Source organism: Lynx canadensis, chromosome B1, assembly GCF_007474595.2.
Source record: "Lynx canadensis isolate LIC74 chromosome B1, mLynCan4.pri.v2, whole genome shotgun sequence".
NCBI classification, from domain to species: Eukaryota; Metazoa; Chordata; class Mammalia; order Carnivora; family Felidae; genus Lynx; species Lynx canadensis.
Window position 1 is genome coordinate 124,131,713 of NC_044306.2, and position 16,516 is coordinate 124,148,228.

Here is a 16,516-nt window from a genome sequence, read left to right on the forward strand (position 1 = left end):
ATTAAAAAGTTGTAATTTATTAAAAAGTTGTGTTAATTGTGTCTCCAAAATATACCTGCAATCCATCTAATTGTCTCTAAGGAGATGCCTCTTAAGTTCCAAAGTAGTAACCTGTAGTCATCTGAAGGTTAATAACATTCCTGAGTTAAGAGAAAATAAATAGAGCTGTACATAGTGCAGTTGGATAATTATTACAACTACTTTGATCTGGAAGCTGCCACATTATAAAAGTTTGATAGTATTAAATTGCCATAGAAATATATTAGATATCTTCAAGTTGCCTTAGTGCATACCCTGGAGAATGTGATATGATTACTGTGAAATACACTCTGCATCACAAATAAAGACCCTAGTGGCAGTGGTAGATATGATCTATCCCCACCCTCCACAAGAGAGCCTTCAGAACCTTCTCTGAAAGATATGTGTGTCCTCAAAGATTACATTTTAACACTCCACATATTCATTCGCAAAGTATTATTTATTTATTTATTTACTTATTTATTTTTTTAATTTTTCAATTTTTGAAAGTTTATTTATTTTGAGAGTGTGAGCAGGGTAGGGGCAGAGAGAGAGGGAGGAGGGAGAGAATCCTAAGCAGGCTTCATGCTGTCAGTGCACAGCCTGATGCGGGCCTTGCACTCAAGAACCCAGATCATGAGCTGAGCTGAAGTCAAAAGAGTTGGACGCTTCACTGACTGACTCACCCAGGTGCCCCGGAAAAATATTTTTTAAAATTCAGACTAAACTGAACTTTCACATATATAAATTTAATAGAAAAATTTTAATGTATGGTTTCAATTCAAATACACACCTTTGGGTGAAGCAGTCATGAAACTTGTTGTATTACAGAGTTGAGCAGAAAAGTCAATATCGTGAACCAGGGTTTTCAGTTGGAAGAAGGTACATACAAATATGGATTGAGGGAGGTGAGAAAGGACAGATTTTAATTGAAGGTTTAAATGTGAACTCATGATTTGTAATACATATATATGTATATGTATGTGCATATATATGCACATATATGTATATGGGTATATGTATCCCTGAGTATGTGTGTGTGTATAAATATAGAAATAGGTATAGATAGATATAGATATATAGATATATATTCTAGCTTTGTCTGTTAAATAAGCCAAGAAGCAGGGATTGTGCAAAGTAGGTAGAAGATGAACCTGTAACATCTTCTTATGTCATGAAATTAAAAAAAAAATCTCAAAAAAAAAGATGATGACTTCTCATAAGGATGTGTGAGCCAACTTTAATGGCTCCCTACTGGTTAAAAAAACAAAACAAAACAAAACAAAACAAAAAACAACAACACAGTAGTGAATCGCAATAGTTTTAACTGACATTTATATTTCCACATGGATAGTAAATACATAAATAGATAAAAATAAATGAATAATTGGGGGAGAAGAGAGAGCTCTTGCTTATAGTAGAATGCTGAGTGCTTACTGATAAGTATAGAGAGAGTATTCAATTTTATAAAATTAAAATCACCATTGACATTCAAGGACATCATGTACCTCTGGATATGATACTCTCAGAAAGCTACAACATCACCTATTTAGTATGCTATCCAGAAATGTATAACCTGAATATAATCATGAGGAAGCATCACAAAAGCCCCAACTAAGGAAGGTTCTTTTATACAAAAGAGGGGTGCTATATTCTTCCAAAGTCACAAAACACAAGGGAAGGTTTTAGAAATGTTCCTACATTAAAAGAGGCTAAAAGCAATATCTGAACCTAGACTAGATTATATACTGAAGGAGAAAAATGGACTAGAGGTATTATTAGATCAACTGACAGTTTTGAATATTGATAGTTGATTAGATAATAGTATTATATAATTGTACATATACTGAAGTTGATAATTATACTTCAGATATGTAAAAAAATCCATATTCGTGGTAAATACATACCAAAGTATTTAGGGGTAAAGGGCCATGACATATATAACTTTCCATTGACTGGTTCTATATATATAGATACTGCATGTGTGTGTGTATGTGTGTGCATGCACATAGAAAGACACACAGAGAGACACATAGAGGAAGGAATGGGTGTAGTGAAATAAAGAGAGAGAAACAAAGAGTGTGGGCAAATGAAAACAAATGGCATAACATGTTAACAACGGGTGAATCTGGGTAAACATACATACATGTATTTTCTGCCTTATTTTTATTCGTACAATTTTTTTCTGTAAATTTGAAATTTATTTCAAATAAAATGTTAAAAAATAAGATTATACAATGCTATATTTCTTAAGAGTTCAGTTATACATATAGATACATATTATTAAGAAGTTAAATATTATAACTTTATAATAAACTTTTTATGTTTGTAATATAATAATTTTAAAATTATAAGCTAAATTGGATTTATATATCACTTATATTTGAGATTTTTTAAAAAGATATTTAATGATATTGTGTAGTTAAGTGAATATATATGTTGAGGAACTTTGTCAATTGTATAATTTTATTACATAAAAGAAATCATGTTAGATCATATAGATTTTTATTTTTTATCTTATAAATGTGAAGATTGTCCATACATTATCATCTAGAATCTCATGTTGAGATAATTTCCTTCAAAAAAGTCTATTTGGCTTAGTAAAGTACATAATGCATTACTATGTTAATATATATATGATTTTACTAAGAGCTATATATTTTATGCTATTTAATAGTTACAAGATCTTAATTCATCTATATTTTCTTCACTCCTTTAAGAATTAATTAAACTCCAGATGTTATATTACTAAGATGGCAGCTTTTAATTTATGAAATATTGAAATATACTATAGTTGCTCATTGGCATATTTTCCTGTTCTTTACCAGAGATTTGTACCTATGAAATCAATCACCCCAGCTCCTGGCACATATAATGAATCTCGAACTGCTTTCAATTCCTTGAAGAAAACACCGGGACTGAAAAATACCCCATTTGGTCAGAGTGCTCCTCGATTCACACAGGACTCCAAGACAGAGGAAATGCCAGGTTAGCAATTAATCCGTGTATTTATATAACTTAATATTCTTAACAAGATGGACGTAACAAGAGAGTACATTTTTTTTGTTCTGTGGTTTGTGCTGTCATTTTAAATCACATTTTTATAGTATTGACTATATACTAAACACAGATAGATGAAAAATAATGTACAATTTTAGTAAGATTTCAATTTAACATGTTACATATCATTATTGTAATTTTCTATGGTTTTTCTTTATTTAGTAAATTTCCTAATTTCTCTTGATGGATGTGCATATATGTCAACTATGTGGTCACTGCCAGTAATTTAACTTATGATATGCACTTTTGTTAAAATTTTATTTTAAGGATATTCCATGACATATTCTAGTATTCTCGCTGGGTATTCTTGTATACAGAATTAAGAATACAGCACAAAAATAACTTATATAAATGTTAAGATATAATTATGTGTTGTTGCATAACAAACTTAGTGGCTTAAAAACACAGAGTTTTCAATTATATATTATTATTTTGTGGGATGCCTGGGAGGCAGAGCTCAGATGAGACTCATTCAGAGTGCATGCATAACTTCAGCATTGCTGCCCCAGGATAGTTGGTATTTTAATTTGGTAGCTAAGGGCTCCATAGGACCTGGCAGCATTGTACAATGCTTCTTATGGCCTAATGTCAGAAAGAGCACATTCTGTTAGTTAATCAAATTACTCAGAGCAACAGAAGAACCTGAAACTTCATCTCTCAATGACAGGAGCAGCAAAGAATTTGTGGCCATCTTTAATTTACTGTAGACTACCCTATGGCCACAAAATATTTACAGTTGTCCTACATGCCTTCTCAAGGCCTCCAAAGTCTCATGAAATTATGAATGTAATCTTGAAGTTCAGGATTTTGTTATCTAAGGTCCAGTATAGTTATAGGTGAGAATTTGTGGGTTTAGTACTTTATATTAGCTTTTGAGTATGACTTTTCTTTGTGAGAAGAGCTGTGAACTAAAGATACACATTCTCTGTCCCACACATTCCAAAACACAGTGATGGGAGAAAGAGGATAATCATACTGGATGCTTCTATTCAGAAAAGAGAAAACTGGAAGCCTATAGTAGTCATAGCCCTATAGCAATTCCAAAATCCAACCAAGTATATTTGTCGTTTTCTTGATTAGAGCCCAGTTTGGCTCAATGGTAATGATTTTCCAAGGTCCTTTGTTTTACCTTTTGGGCTCTTGGTTCTATCTTTCGAATCATACTTTAAAAAAAATGCTTTTTTATTTATTTTCGAGACAGAGCATGAGTTGGGGAGGGGCAGAGAGAGAGGGAGACACAGAATCCAAAGCAGGGCCCAGGCTCTGAGCTGTCAGCCCAGAGCCCAATATGGGGCTTGAACTCATGAACTGTGAGATCATGACCTGAGCTGATGTCAGACACTCAACGAACTGAGCCACCCAGGTGCTCCACATCCTTTCTCTTCTTTAAGAAATAGGCTGTATTTCTGGCTGCCTAACTTGTTTACACCAAGCCCCACCCCTCATGCTCTGGAGGGACTGCCCTTCTCAGTAAAGGTTGCCTCAGTCCCAGTGTGGCAAGCCCTTCCCTAAGAAGACTAGCAGATGCCCCTGCCCGTACCATGTCTCCTGACTAGAAAGTTCTGCAAGGCCTTAGTTCTGGTGGAGTCGGTGTCAGATCTCATTTCACAATCAGATCAGAGCACACCTAGTTAAAACTTGCCACATTCATGCAGGGATCAAATACTGCCCACAGCAGGCAAAGAAAGCCTCTCCAGATGACTGGCCTGAAGGACAGAGCAGCCAAAATGGAATAATAGATCACACACAGGACACACCAGAGACATTCACTGAAGTGCCATGCCACAGACACTACATACCTCTTTTTCATAAGGCTATTACTTTTAGGAGCAGGAGACATAACTGTCTTTTCTAACAGAGAAAAAGACAGAGACTTATACAAGATGCCAAGATGGAGGAATTATTCCAAATGAAAGAACAAGATAAGGCCACAGCCAGAGATCTAACATATATGTCATATATATATATGTTACACACACACACACACACACACACACACACACGCCTGATGGAGAATTTAAAGCAACAATTATAAAGATACTCACTGGGCTTGAGAAAAGAATAGAAGACATTAGATAGACCCTTATTACAGTAATAAAAGACTTAAAAAAAGAATGAATACAATAAATGAGATTGGAAATGAGCTTCATGTAATGAATAGCAAGCTGGAAGAAGTAGAAGAATGAATTAGTGACCTAGAAGAAAAAATAATAAAAAATAATGAAGCTGAACAAAAGAGAGATAGAAGAATTATGCAACATGAGAATAGACTTAGGGAACTCAGCGACTCCAACAAATGTAATAACATTTATATTATAGGAGTCCCAGAAGAAGAAGAAGAGAGAAAAGGGGCCAGAAAATTTATTTCAAGAAATAATCGCAGAAAATTTCCCCAATCTGAGGAAGGAAACAGATATCCAGATCCAGAGGGAACAGAAAACCCCCATCAAGATCAACAAAAGCATGCCCACACCAAGATATATTGTGATTAAATTTGCAAAATGTAGTGATAAAGAAAAAAAATCTTAAAAGCAGCAAGACAAAAAAAGTCCTTAACCCAAAAGGCTAGCTGGAGATTTCTCAACAGAAATGTGTCAGTCCAAAAGGGAGTGGTATGATACATTCACCGTGCTGAATGGGAAAAATATCCAGCCAGGAATATTCTATCTGGCAAGGCTATCATTCAGAATAGAAGTAGAGATAAAGAGTTTTGCAGACAAACAAAACTAAAGGAATTAATGACCACTAAATCAGCCATATAAGAAATATTAAAGGGAAATTTTTGAGTGCAAAGGAGAGACCGAAAGTGACAAAGACAAGAAAGGATCAGAGAAAATCTCCAGAAACAATGACAAAACAAGTAATAAAATGGCAATAAATACATATCTATCAATAGTTACTTTGAATATAAATGGATTAAATGCTCCAATCAAAGCCATAGGGTGTCAGAATGGATTAAAAAAAAAAAAGTCCCAGGGGCGCCTGGGTGGCTCAGACGGTTAAGCATCTAACTTCGGCTCAGGTCATGATCTTGTGGTCTGTGTGTTTGAGCCCCGTGTCAGGCTCTGTGCTGGCAGCTCAGAGCCTGGAGCCTGCTTCTGATTCTTTGTCTCCCTTTCTCTCTGTCCCTCCCCTGCTTGCTCTCTGTCTCTCTCTCTCTCTCTCAAATAAACATTAAAAAAAAGTCCCATCTATATATGACCTGTAAGAGACTCATTTTAGCCCTAAAGACACCTGCAGATTGAAAGTTACAGGGTGAAGAAATATTTACCACACAAATGAATGTCAAAAGAAAGCCAGAATAGCAATACCTGTATCAGACAAACTAGACTTTAAAACAAAGACTTTAGAAAGAGACAAAGAAAGACACTACATAATCATTAGGGGGACAATCCAACAAGAAGATATAACAATTGTAAATGTTCCATGCATCCAACATGGAAGCATCCAAATATATAAAACAATAATAAACAAAAGGAACTAATTTATAATAACCCAATAATAGTAGGGGACTTCAACACCCCATTGACATCAATGGACAGATATCTAAACAGAACATCAACAAGGAAACAATGGCTTTGAATGGCACACTAGATCAGATGGGCTTAACAGATGCATTCAGAACATTCTTTCCTAAAACAGCAGAATACACATTTTTTTTTCAAGTGCATATGTAACATTATCCAGAATAGATTACATATTAGGTTACAAAACAGGCCGCAACAAATACAAAAATATTGAAATCATACCATGCATTTTTTCTGACCACAACATTATGAAACTCCAAGTCAACCACAAGAAGAAATTTTGGAAGACCATATGGAGGTTAAAACAACATGAATGAATGAACAACATAAAGAATGAATGGGTTAATCAGGAAATCAAAGAAATAAAAAACATGAAAACAAATGAAAATGAAAACACAATGGTCCAAAACCTTTGGGATGCAGCAAAATTGTTCCTAAGAGGGAAGTATATTGCAATACAGGTCTACTTCAAGAAGAAAGAAAAAAAATCCCAAAGAAATAGGCTGTGTTTGTAGTTTGAGCTTTCTCAACCTGCCTGTAGAAGATTGGGGGTCTATAGCCACTTTTCATTTTGCACTATTGTCTTTTTTCTTCCAAGTTTGTACAATTCCTTATAAAAACTTTGTGAGTATATTATTGAATTGACTTCTAATAAAGTACACTGGACAGAAGCCACATTCAGATGTACTTTTTAGAAAAACCCTTCTCTACTTTGGGTCACCTTTGGTACTGCTCTGTTTCCATTTTCTTAGATTCTTGGGAGCACTATTATTTTAGCCAAGAGGGTCTGTGACATATGGCCTTAAGATTCATAGAAGTCCTTTTCTTTAATTGAGAAATTCTGTGAGGTACCATCTGAAATCTTTCTGAGGTCTTTGCTCTCAGGCCATTTCTTGCTTTGAGAGCTTTTTGCTGTACGGAGAGATGGATGAAGAAGAGTTTTACTTTTAAATCCAGAAAATCTTGATTTATTTTCATTTTCTGTAAATTCCCTTTGAAAACAACAGTTTTAGCCCATCTCTTTCTTTCCATACCTTCTCACACATGGCTGAAAATCGTTACTTGGCACTTGTGATGATATTCAGCCTTCAAACTTTCTTAGCCAGAAACCCCTTATTTACTAGGTATTTTCTTTATTGTCTCAAGCATTAGTATTGTTAAAATCTCTGCCATTACATTATATGCTTTCTTTTTTTCCAGCCTGCAATAACATTTTCCTCCTGTCTTTTAAGCCATCACCAAGTCCTTTGATGGCCCTGTCTCTATGTCTTGAGTTGTTTCAGCTTCTGACCCATCGCCCCTTCCCAAACCATTGCTACAAGTTTTGTTATGGCAATTTGTTATGGTAAGTTTATAGGGGTACAAAATTATTTACTACTCATGCCATTGAGAGGTTGAGTCTCATTCTTCTCCCTTCCAATCTTGGCTAATCTGGTGTCTTTTTTGACAAATGGTATGTGGTAGAAGTGATATCCCAGCACTTCTTTTTTTTTTTTTTTAATATAATTTATTGTCAAATTGGTTTCCATAGAACACCCAGTGCTCATCCCAATAAGTGCCCTTCTCAATTCCCATCACCCACTTTCCCCTCTCTCCACCCCCATCAACCCTCAGTTTGTTCTCAGTATTTAAGAGTCTCTTAAGGTTTCCAGCACTTCTTAGGCAAAGTTATAAGCTTTACACCATACACCTAGCCCTGTTGAAACAATTGCCCAAAGCCTCTATAAAGTCTGACTGTTCCAAGACTGTAGTTCTGGAGAGGTCATGTGTAAGTGTTCGACACTTCCCCACCTGAGGCTAGCTCAGTGTGTTTATCATGAATTTGAAATCCAAATTATTTCTATAAATGAACTTACTGATTGACCCAACTGCCTTAAGATTGGGTCTTGTTTTCAATTTGATGGCCTAGTGTATTATGAATAAAATATAAATTTCCCAAAGGTTAGTTAATTTTTAAAGGATTACATGCAATTTTGATGACCCCCTCCAATCCAATCCCAAGTCTTACATGTTTTAAGAATCAGTGAGAATGGCCTCATGGAACTTTGAGTTTATTTATTTATCTATTTTATTAAAAAAAAATTTTATTGCATGTAGAGATTAGGTACAGTAATGAATTGGACCCATCAGTCATTGGACAGATTTACAGATTACTGTTAGAAGGTAACCCTAAACTAACGTTGGGGTTCCTTGGCATTTCTACACCTACTGAGTGGAAAATGAATATGAAAAACCTCTAATGTGAGTGAATTACATGATCAGGATGGCTTTTACTTAACAAGGCAGTACTTGTGATGTATACACTGTGAGGTCCCTGTATCTAAGCACTTAAGTTGTAATGTGTTTTATTGTATTCTCATGCCAGAAAAGAGTCAGATCTGACATACTTGTCTTTTAATTACCTGAAATGGTGGTCTAAATAGTTTTTATCACACTTTCCATGTACCTTTCTCCTAAACATTACTAGTGGAGGGAATTATGAAGATGGCAGGAATAAACCATAGTAGCATTTAGGTTTTCTGAGAGTTGGCACAAGAGACTCTTTGGTAGAGACTTTTTAAAAAATGGTTTGTTTGTTTATTTATTTATTTATTTGGAAGAGAGGGAGAGAGAGAGAGAAAGAAAGAGAGAGAGAGAGAGAGAGAGTGAGCGTGAGCAGGGGGGAGGCAGAGAGAGAGGGAGAGAGAGAGAATCCCAAGCAGGCTCTGCACTGTCGGCACAGAGCCTGACATGGAGTTCGACCTCACAAACCATGAGATCGTGACCTGAGTAGAAATCAAGACTCAGTTGCTTAACCAGCTGAGCCCCCCAGGCGCTCCTGGGAGAGACTTTTGAGGAAAAGATGTTGGAATTGGAATATTTGAAAAATTGGGAAGATTTTAGGTAGCTTGTTTTAGAAAAATCTTCTATTTTACAATGTATAATGATTTAATCATTTTTAGTCCAGAAAGGACCTAAAGTATCATTAGCCTCATAGTATTCAAAGTGCTCACTTGTCAGCAACTTGTTTCCTACCTACAATGAGAAAGGAGATTGCACCAAAATGTAAATCAACACAGTGCTTCCTTTATGGAGAAAGACTAGTTATAAAATACCTAGGGAATAGTCAATTTACATTTAATTATAAGCTCCTTTTCTGGTAGATTGTTTTTGGATTAGCAACAGCCCATAGACCACATTTTGAGTAGTACTGATCTAGTCAGTTTCTGTATCTTCAGACAAAGAACTTGAAGCCCAGAAAAACAAATGAGATTGAAATTACGTTTTATATCTATTTAGTTGCAGAGCTAATTTAGTAGAATTCAGGTAACATGAATACAACCAGGTTAAATGTCCTTTCAAGTATATATTGCATTTTATGGATATTGCTGCTTCCTGGAACTAATGTTTTAAAATTACTGAATTATAAAACATATACAAATATTTTTTCAAATATTTTAATGTTTTGATAAAGCTTTTTCCAATGACATAGAAAGTTTGTATTATTTTGATTGAAAAAGATGTTATTTACTCAGATTGCCACTGTAGAAAATATTTCTGGCTATAAATATGTCCTGAAAGGTAAAAGGCAAAAATAAAATAACTGCTGTGATAGGAATATTGGATGATAGGTGATTTTTTTCTCCCAAATTGATTTTTAATGTTGCTACATCAACTTTTCAATATTTTTTGGCATCAAGAATTCCTTTCTTTCGTTTGTTCTTTCTCCTTTCCTTTCCTTTCCTTTCCTTTCCTTCCTTTCTCCTTTATTGAGATATAATTTACACATAAAATAATTCATTTTTTTAAATTTTTTTTTAACATTTATTTATTTTGGGGACAGAGAGAGACAGAGCATGAATGGGGGAGGGGCAGAGAGAGAGGGAGACACAGAATCGGAAGCAGGCTCCAGGCTCTGAGCCATCAGCCCAGAGCCTGACGTGGGCTCGAACTCATGGACCGCGAGATCGTGACCTGAGCTGAAGTCGGACGCTTAACCGACTGAGCCACCCAGGCGCCCCTAAAGTAATTCATTTTAAGTGTAAAGTATGATGAGGTTTGGTAAATGTATGTGGTCGGGTAATCACCATTACAATTAAGTTTTATAACATTTCCATCATTTTAAAAATGTTTTCTCTTTCCCCTCTGCAGTTAATCTCCACCTTCTCCAGGCTACTGTTACTGTCACTATGATATTGCATTTTCTGGAATTTCATATAAATGGAACATACGTTATTCAGGATTTTGTGTCTATCTTCTTTGACTTGGGATCGTGTTTTTAATGTCCATTCATATTGTTGTATTTATATTTCTTTTTATTGCTGGGTAGTATTTTATTGTTTGAATATAGAACTTCTTTTTTTTTTTTCACTAGCTGATGGACATTTGGGTTGTTTTCATTTTTCTTGGGAAAATACCTGGGGATAGAAATTCTGGATCATATATTAAGTATATGTTTGGTTTTATGAGAACTTGAAAAATTGTTTCTCAAAATGTCATACCATTTTACATTCTTGCTAGTGATATGTGAGTTCTTTCAAAAAATTACTTTATTTAAAGTTATTCAGTTTAAAAGAATTAAAAGCATATTTATTCTTACATATGATATTCCTCATGATTTTAGGTCCTGGGTTTTATAATATCCTAAACAATACTATGATTGACAACATTAGCAATACCTACTTGAAGAAAAAAAAGAAAAGTGCATTTGGTTCTTCTGTTCCTCGGACTCTCTTGCTGGTTCAGAAAGAAGCTTTTACTTCTTCTGGTCCTGCCGGTTATCAGGTAATTTGTGAATACCAAAATAATATTCTTTATATCTAATGCCAAGACTTAGGGTTTATAACAATTACATGTGACATATTTTCCCCATTATTTTAAGCCATACTATTATTATTGAAATCATTTTTATATGGTAACTTATGACATAAGAATAAACATTAATTCGGTTTGCAACTATGTTTGTAATTTCTTTTTTAAAAATGGATCATATTCTTTATTTCTTTATGGATGTCATATGTATTTGTTTAAATATTTATCTTCATTTTAAAATTGCTCCACTATTTTCGGAGAGGAATTTAAGTTTCCTTTACATGATCTTTGTGGCTTTATGATTTTTGTGTACAAGTCTTACCCATCTTTATTAGATTTCTTCCTTTGTATTTAGTGTTTCATGTTTTTAAATTCTATTGTAAATGGTACCTTTTAAATATTTTCATTGTTTAGCTTTCTGTTATAGGTATAAAAAATATTATAATCTTTATTGAAGATTGCTTTACCAATGACCCATGTGGCTTGCTAAATTAAATGATTAATTCTACTAATTTATTATTAGTTTTGAAAAAAGTTTCCTCACGCACATTATGCCACCTGTGAATGATAGTTTATATTTTTTCTCCAAGTGTTTCATCTTTTATATATATTTATTCCTTACTGGACATCTGTATCCCAAAACAAATCTCAAGGAAATTCATAGGAATTAAAAAATATTCAGTGTCCAAGAAAATAAAATTCACAGAGTGTGATATCCAATAAAAAAATAGGTATGCAAGTAAGCAGGAAAATATAACCTAGAATCAGGGAACAAACCAATAGTAAAAGACAAGAAATTACACAGATGATAGAAATAGTAGACAAAGACATTAAACAGTTATTATAACTACATTTCACATTCAAAAGGTAGAAGAAAGATTGAGTAAATTGAGTAGAGAAATGGCACAAATAAAAAGACACAAATTGAAGTTCCAGAGATGGCAAGTATAATATTTTTAAAAAGTACACTCTCATTAACAACAGTATAGGAGGTTTAGAAGAAAAGATTAGTGAACCTGAAGACACTGATAGAAACTGTCTGAAATGAAACACAGTGAGAAAAAAGACAAAAGTAGTGAATAAAGTATCAGTAAACTGTGAGACAATTTGAAGTGGCTTAATATTTGTGTAATTAGAGTCCTTGAAGGAAGGGAAGGAGTATGGGGTCATACAATAATATTTTAAGGAATGATGACTGAAAATTTCCAAACTTTGATCGGAGCTTTATAAAAACTGACATATCCATGAAGCTCAACAAACTTGCAGCAAAAGACATTAAGGAAACTATGCAAAGGCATATTATCACCAAATTGACTAGAATGGTTAAAAAAATTCTTAAAAGCAGCCAGAGAAAAAGGATATATAGTATTGAGGGGCAAAGTTATCAATGGGAGCATATGTCTTGTGGGAAATGATGTAAGTCAGAAGACATAGTGCTTCATTTTTAAGTATTAAAAGAAAACAGTTGTCAAACTATAATTCTATAGCAGGTTAAAACATCTTTCAAAAATGAAAACACTTGGAATATATGAAATATATGAAATATGTGTGTGTGTGTGTGTGTGTGTGTGTGTGTGTGTGTGAATACATATATATGTATCTATACACAAGCTGAAATAGTCATCCTTCAAAGACCTGCAGTATAAGAAATGTTAAAGTCTTCCAGGCAGAGGAAAATATTACCAGATGGAAGATGGAATCTGGGTCTATATAAAGTAATACAGAGTATCAAAGATGATAACTATGTGAGTAAATATAAAAGGCTATTGTTGTATTTCTCATCTTACTGAAAGCAGACCATCTTACATGTTTTTGATTTACTGATAATTTACTTTCACATAAGGTAGAGGAAGCTATGGGAGGAACACATACTCTAGCTTAATTTTGACTAAATAAAGGAGAACTAATTGAATAGAAGGGAAGAATCATTTCACAAATAGTGATCATATTATTTTAAAGTTTAGAATTGTCAAACAAGAGATTCTGGACATTGTTAGGTATGTACAAGGAATTTAGATTATCCCTGTTTCAAAATGATCATCAGGAAACAAGAAATATTCTTAAGATCAGAGACTCTTAAGAGTAAAACTAGCCTGTAAGGATTGACAGGAAGAAAATCTCATGAGTAAAATTCTGACAATGCAGTTTTGATTCACATTAAAATTTTAAGAGTACATTTTAAAAGGACATTTTAATATATGTGTATATATTTATTATTTATTCTTTCTCATTCCTAAAGAATTTGAGAAAGTTTAAAAGAATGTACATATGGAAAAGTAAAAATAGCTAACATTTAGGGTAAAAAATATAGATAGAACAAATAATATTTTACAGATAGAAAGTAAATAGAAGTTAAACATTGGGGAAGTTTGAACATAGTTGTCAAATCATAAAAGGACATGTACAGAAAACAGGAAACATGGTGTCTGTCGTATAGTTGACACTCAGGAAATTATAATTGAATAAATGAATAAAAGAGGCATAGAACTGTAATTAAAGAAGCTTAAAGAGAAAGACAATTTATTGTAAAAAATACTATGGAAAATTAAAATTAGTTTGTATAAGTTCATAAGTGTATAAGTTTGGCCAAAAAGAGTAGCTAGAAAGATAAGAACTCTGTAGGGATAATATACGGATAGTAGAGCCACTGAACTGCTGAATTGGATTTGTCTTTCCTATCAGGAAAAGTATTTTTATTCCAGAAAGAGTGGAACACACATGGTTTATAGGAATGAATCCTAAGATATTTATGGTGGTAATGTAAGAATATCCTAGTGCTTTACAACACTTTTTAAAAATGAAGTGAAATTAAATTTGCATGTCATTTTTGCACAGGGTGCTAATCTTCTCTGTGATGTTCCAGTTTTAGTATATGTGCTGCCAAAGTTATCACTCTAGTGCCTTAAATTAGTTAAAAGCTTCAGATGTAGCTGAAATAGATCTCGTTGTAATGAAAGAACAGCTGTAAATCATGACGGTAATCTCCAAGAGATGCTGAAGATTTGTAGGCATAAAAGAAAAATAAAAGTAAATGAAGGTTTTCTTATTTAAACAAAAATTAAAGTTTTACAAAGTGAGAAGTTCATGAATTATTACAAAATTTTATTTTATATATACATACAATTTTATTTTATATTTACATTACAAATTATATTACATTACATTATATTACATTATATTACAAAATTTTATTTTATATATACATACAATTTTATTTTATATTTACATACGTTAATGTAAAAAACGTATAACATTAAATTTACTATCTTAACCATGTTTAGCTGCTGATTTAAGTGTATTTTTAGTGCCTCATGAACATTAGTAGTTTTTAGAATATTTTTGTTGTATTTTATTTAAAATGTACTAGAAGTTCATTATTCTAAGTAACCTGACATTTAGATTTAAAAGAGTTATGAAAATTATTACTTGCAAGAAATTTTTAAAAGCCTCTCATTATAATCTTTATTCTCCACTGCATATGCTGAGACAGTATAGCATAGTGATTATGAGCATGATCTCTGGTGTCAGAGTACTCAAGACTACTTGGGTATATTTTCTTCTGTCACTGACTTTGTGTAAGTTGTTTAAATTCTTAGTAAGATGGAGATCATAATAGTACACACCTTAAAGCATTATTATGAATACTAAATGAATAAATATTTGTAAAATACTTTAAATAGGTCCTGGCACATAGTAAGAACTTAATAACTTTTGTTACTGTTACTGACGATTAAAAACTACCTATAGGTATAACCCAAACTGTTTTAGTTTACATAAAATTTAATAAACTATAGTCAAGAGTGAAAAATACACCCTAAACCTGAGTTTTAAAAATCCAGTCTGATAAACTGTGTTTAACTGCACAATTAATTCACTTAATATTATTGCTGATAGATTTGTGTGTATAGAAACCAAACTGTTTCATATATTCTATTGGCTCACTTGTTTTAGGATTTTTTCTTACCTCACCTTTTTTGAATTAATCAAATATTTTGTATTATTCGATTTCATCTATTTCCATAACATTTTTAGTTATGTATTGTTTTATAGTGTTTTAGTGGTTGCCACCAAAATTACAATATGCATCTCTTACTTTTTGTACTTTAATAAAAAGGATTATTTTTACCACTTTTCCAATAATGCTATCTTAGAACATTTCAGCTCCATTTTCCTACCTCCTGTTTTTGTTTAATTATTGTCATACATTTTAAGTTTACATATATTTTAAATTCTTTGAATATTATTGTTCTGTACAGTTAATATTTATTCATATTTACCCAAATATTTACCCTCTCTGTTGTGTTTTGTTTCTTTCTACATTTCTGTTTTTCTATATCACATTATTTTTCTTCTTCCTGAAAAACTCTCTCTATTGCTTCTTTTGGTCAAGGTCTGTTGATGAATTATTGTATACTTTTGTCTGAACATGTCTTTATTTTGCCATTTTTAATTTTGGGGGGTTGGATTTTTAGGTTGGTAGTTATTTTCTCCCAGCACTTTAAATATGTTATTCCATTGTTTTAGGTCTTTTGTAATTTCTGTTGAAAAGTACATTGTCAAACTTATTGTTTCCCCTTGAAAGCAATTGATCCCCCTCCCCCCCTTTTTTTTTGGTCTATGTCTTTGATGTGTCAAAAGTGTGATTTTCTTTATATTTATTTGCCTGAAGTTTGCAGAGCCTCTGTGTTGATGTCTTATTCACTTTTAAATAATTTTTGATTGTTATATCTTTATATATTTCTACTGTCACATTCTTTCCTACCTATATTTTTGGGGCTCTAATTAATATATATGTTACACCTATTCATTATGCCTCAAACATCTCTTATAATCCCTATGTATTATTCTCCATTTTTTCTCTTAGTGCTTCAGTTTAGATATGTTCTGCAGACATATCTTTCAATTCATTAATCTTTCTTTAAAAAAACTGTTTCGGGGCGCCTGGGTGGCGCAGTCGGTTAAGCGTCCGACTTCAGCCAGGTCACGATCTCGCGGTCCGTGAGTTCGAGCCCCGCGTCAGGCTCTGGGCTAATGGCTCAGAGCCTGGAGCATGTTTCCGATTCTGTGTCTCCCTCTCTCTCTGCCCCTCCCCCGTTCATGCTCTGTCTCTCTCTGTCCCA

The 16,516-nt window shown here is 33.2% G+C and overlaps 1 protein-coding gene and 1 pseudogene across 1 annotated transcript in view; one reads left to right on the plus strand and one right to left on the minus strand.

Moving 5' to 3' along the window:
* The window catches only part of STPG2 (sperm tail PG-rich repeat containing 2), a 308,430-nt gene that overhangs the window by 138,888 nt on the left and 153,026 nt on the right, over positions 1 to 16,516 (plus strand). Inside the window, exons 6-7 of the mRNA XM_030314485.1 lie at positions 2,847 to 3,006; positions 11,209 to 11,369. Coding sequence (XP_030170345.1) covers positions 2,847 to 3,006; positions 11,209 to 11,369 — 321 coding nt within the window. The remainder of the gene's footprint in view (positions 1 to 2,846; positions 3,007 to 11,208; positions 11,370 to 16,516) is intronic.
* Positions 14,190 to 14,289, minus strand: LOC115513188 (annotated as a pseudogene).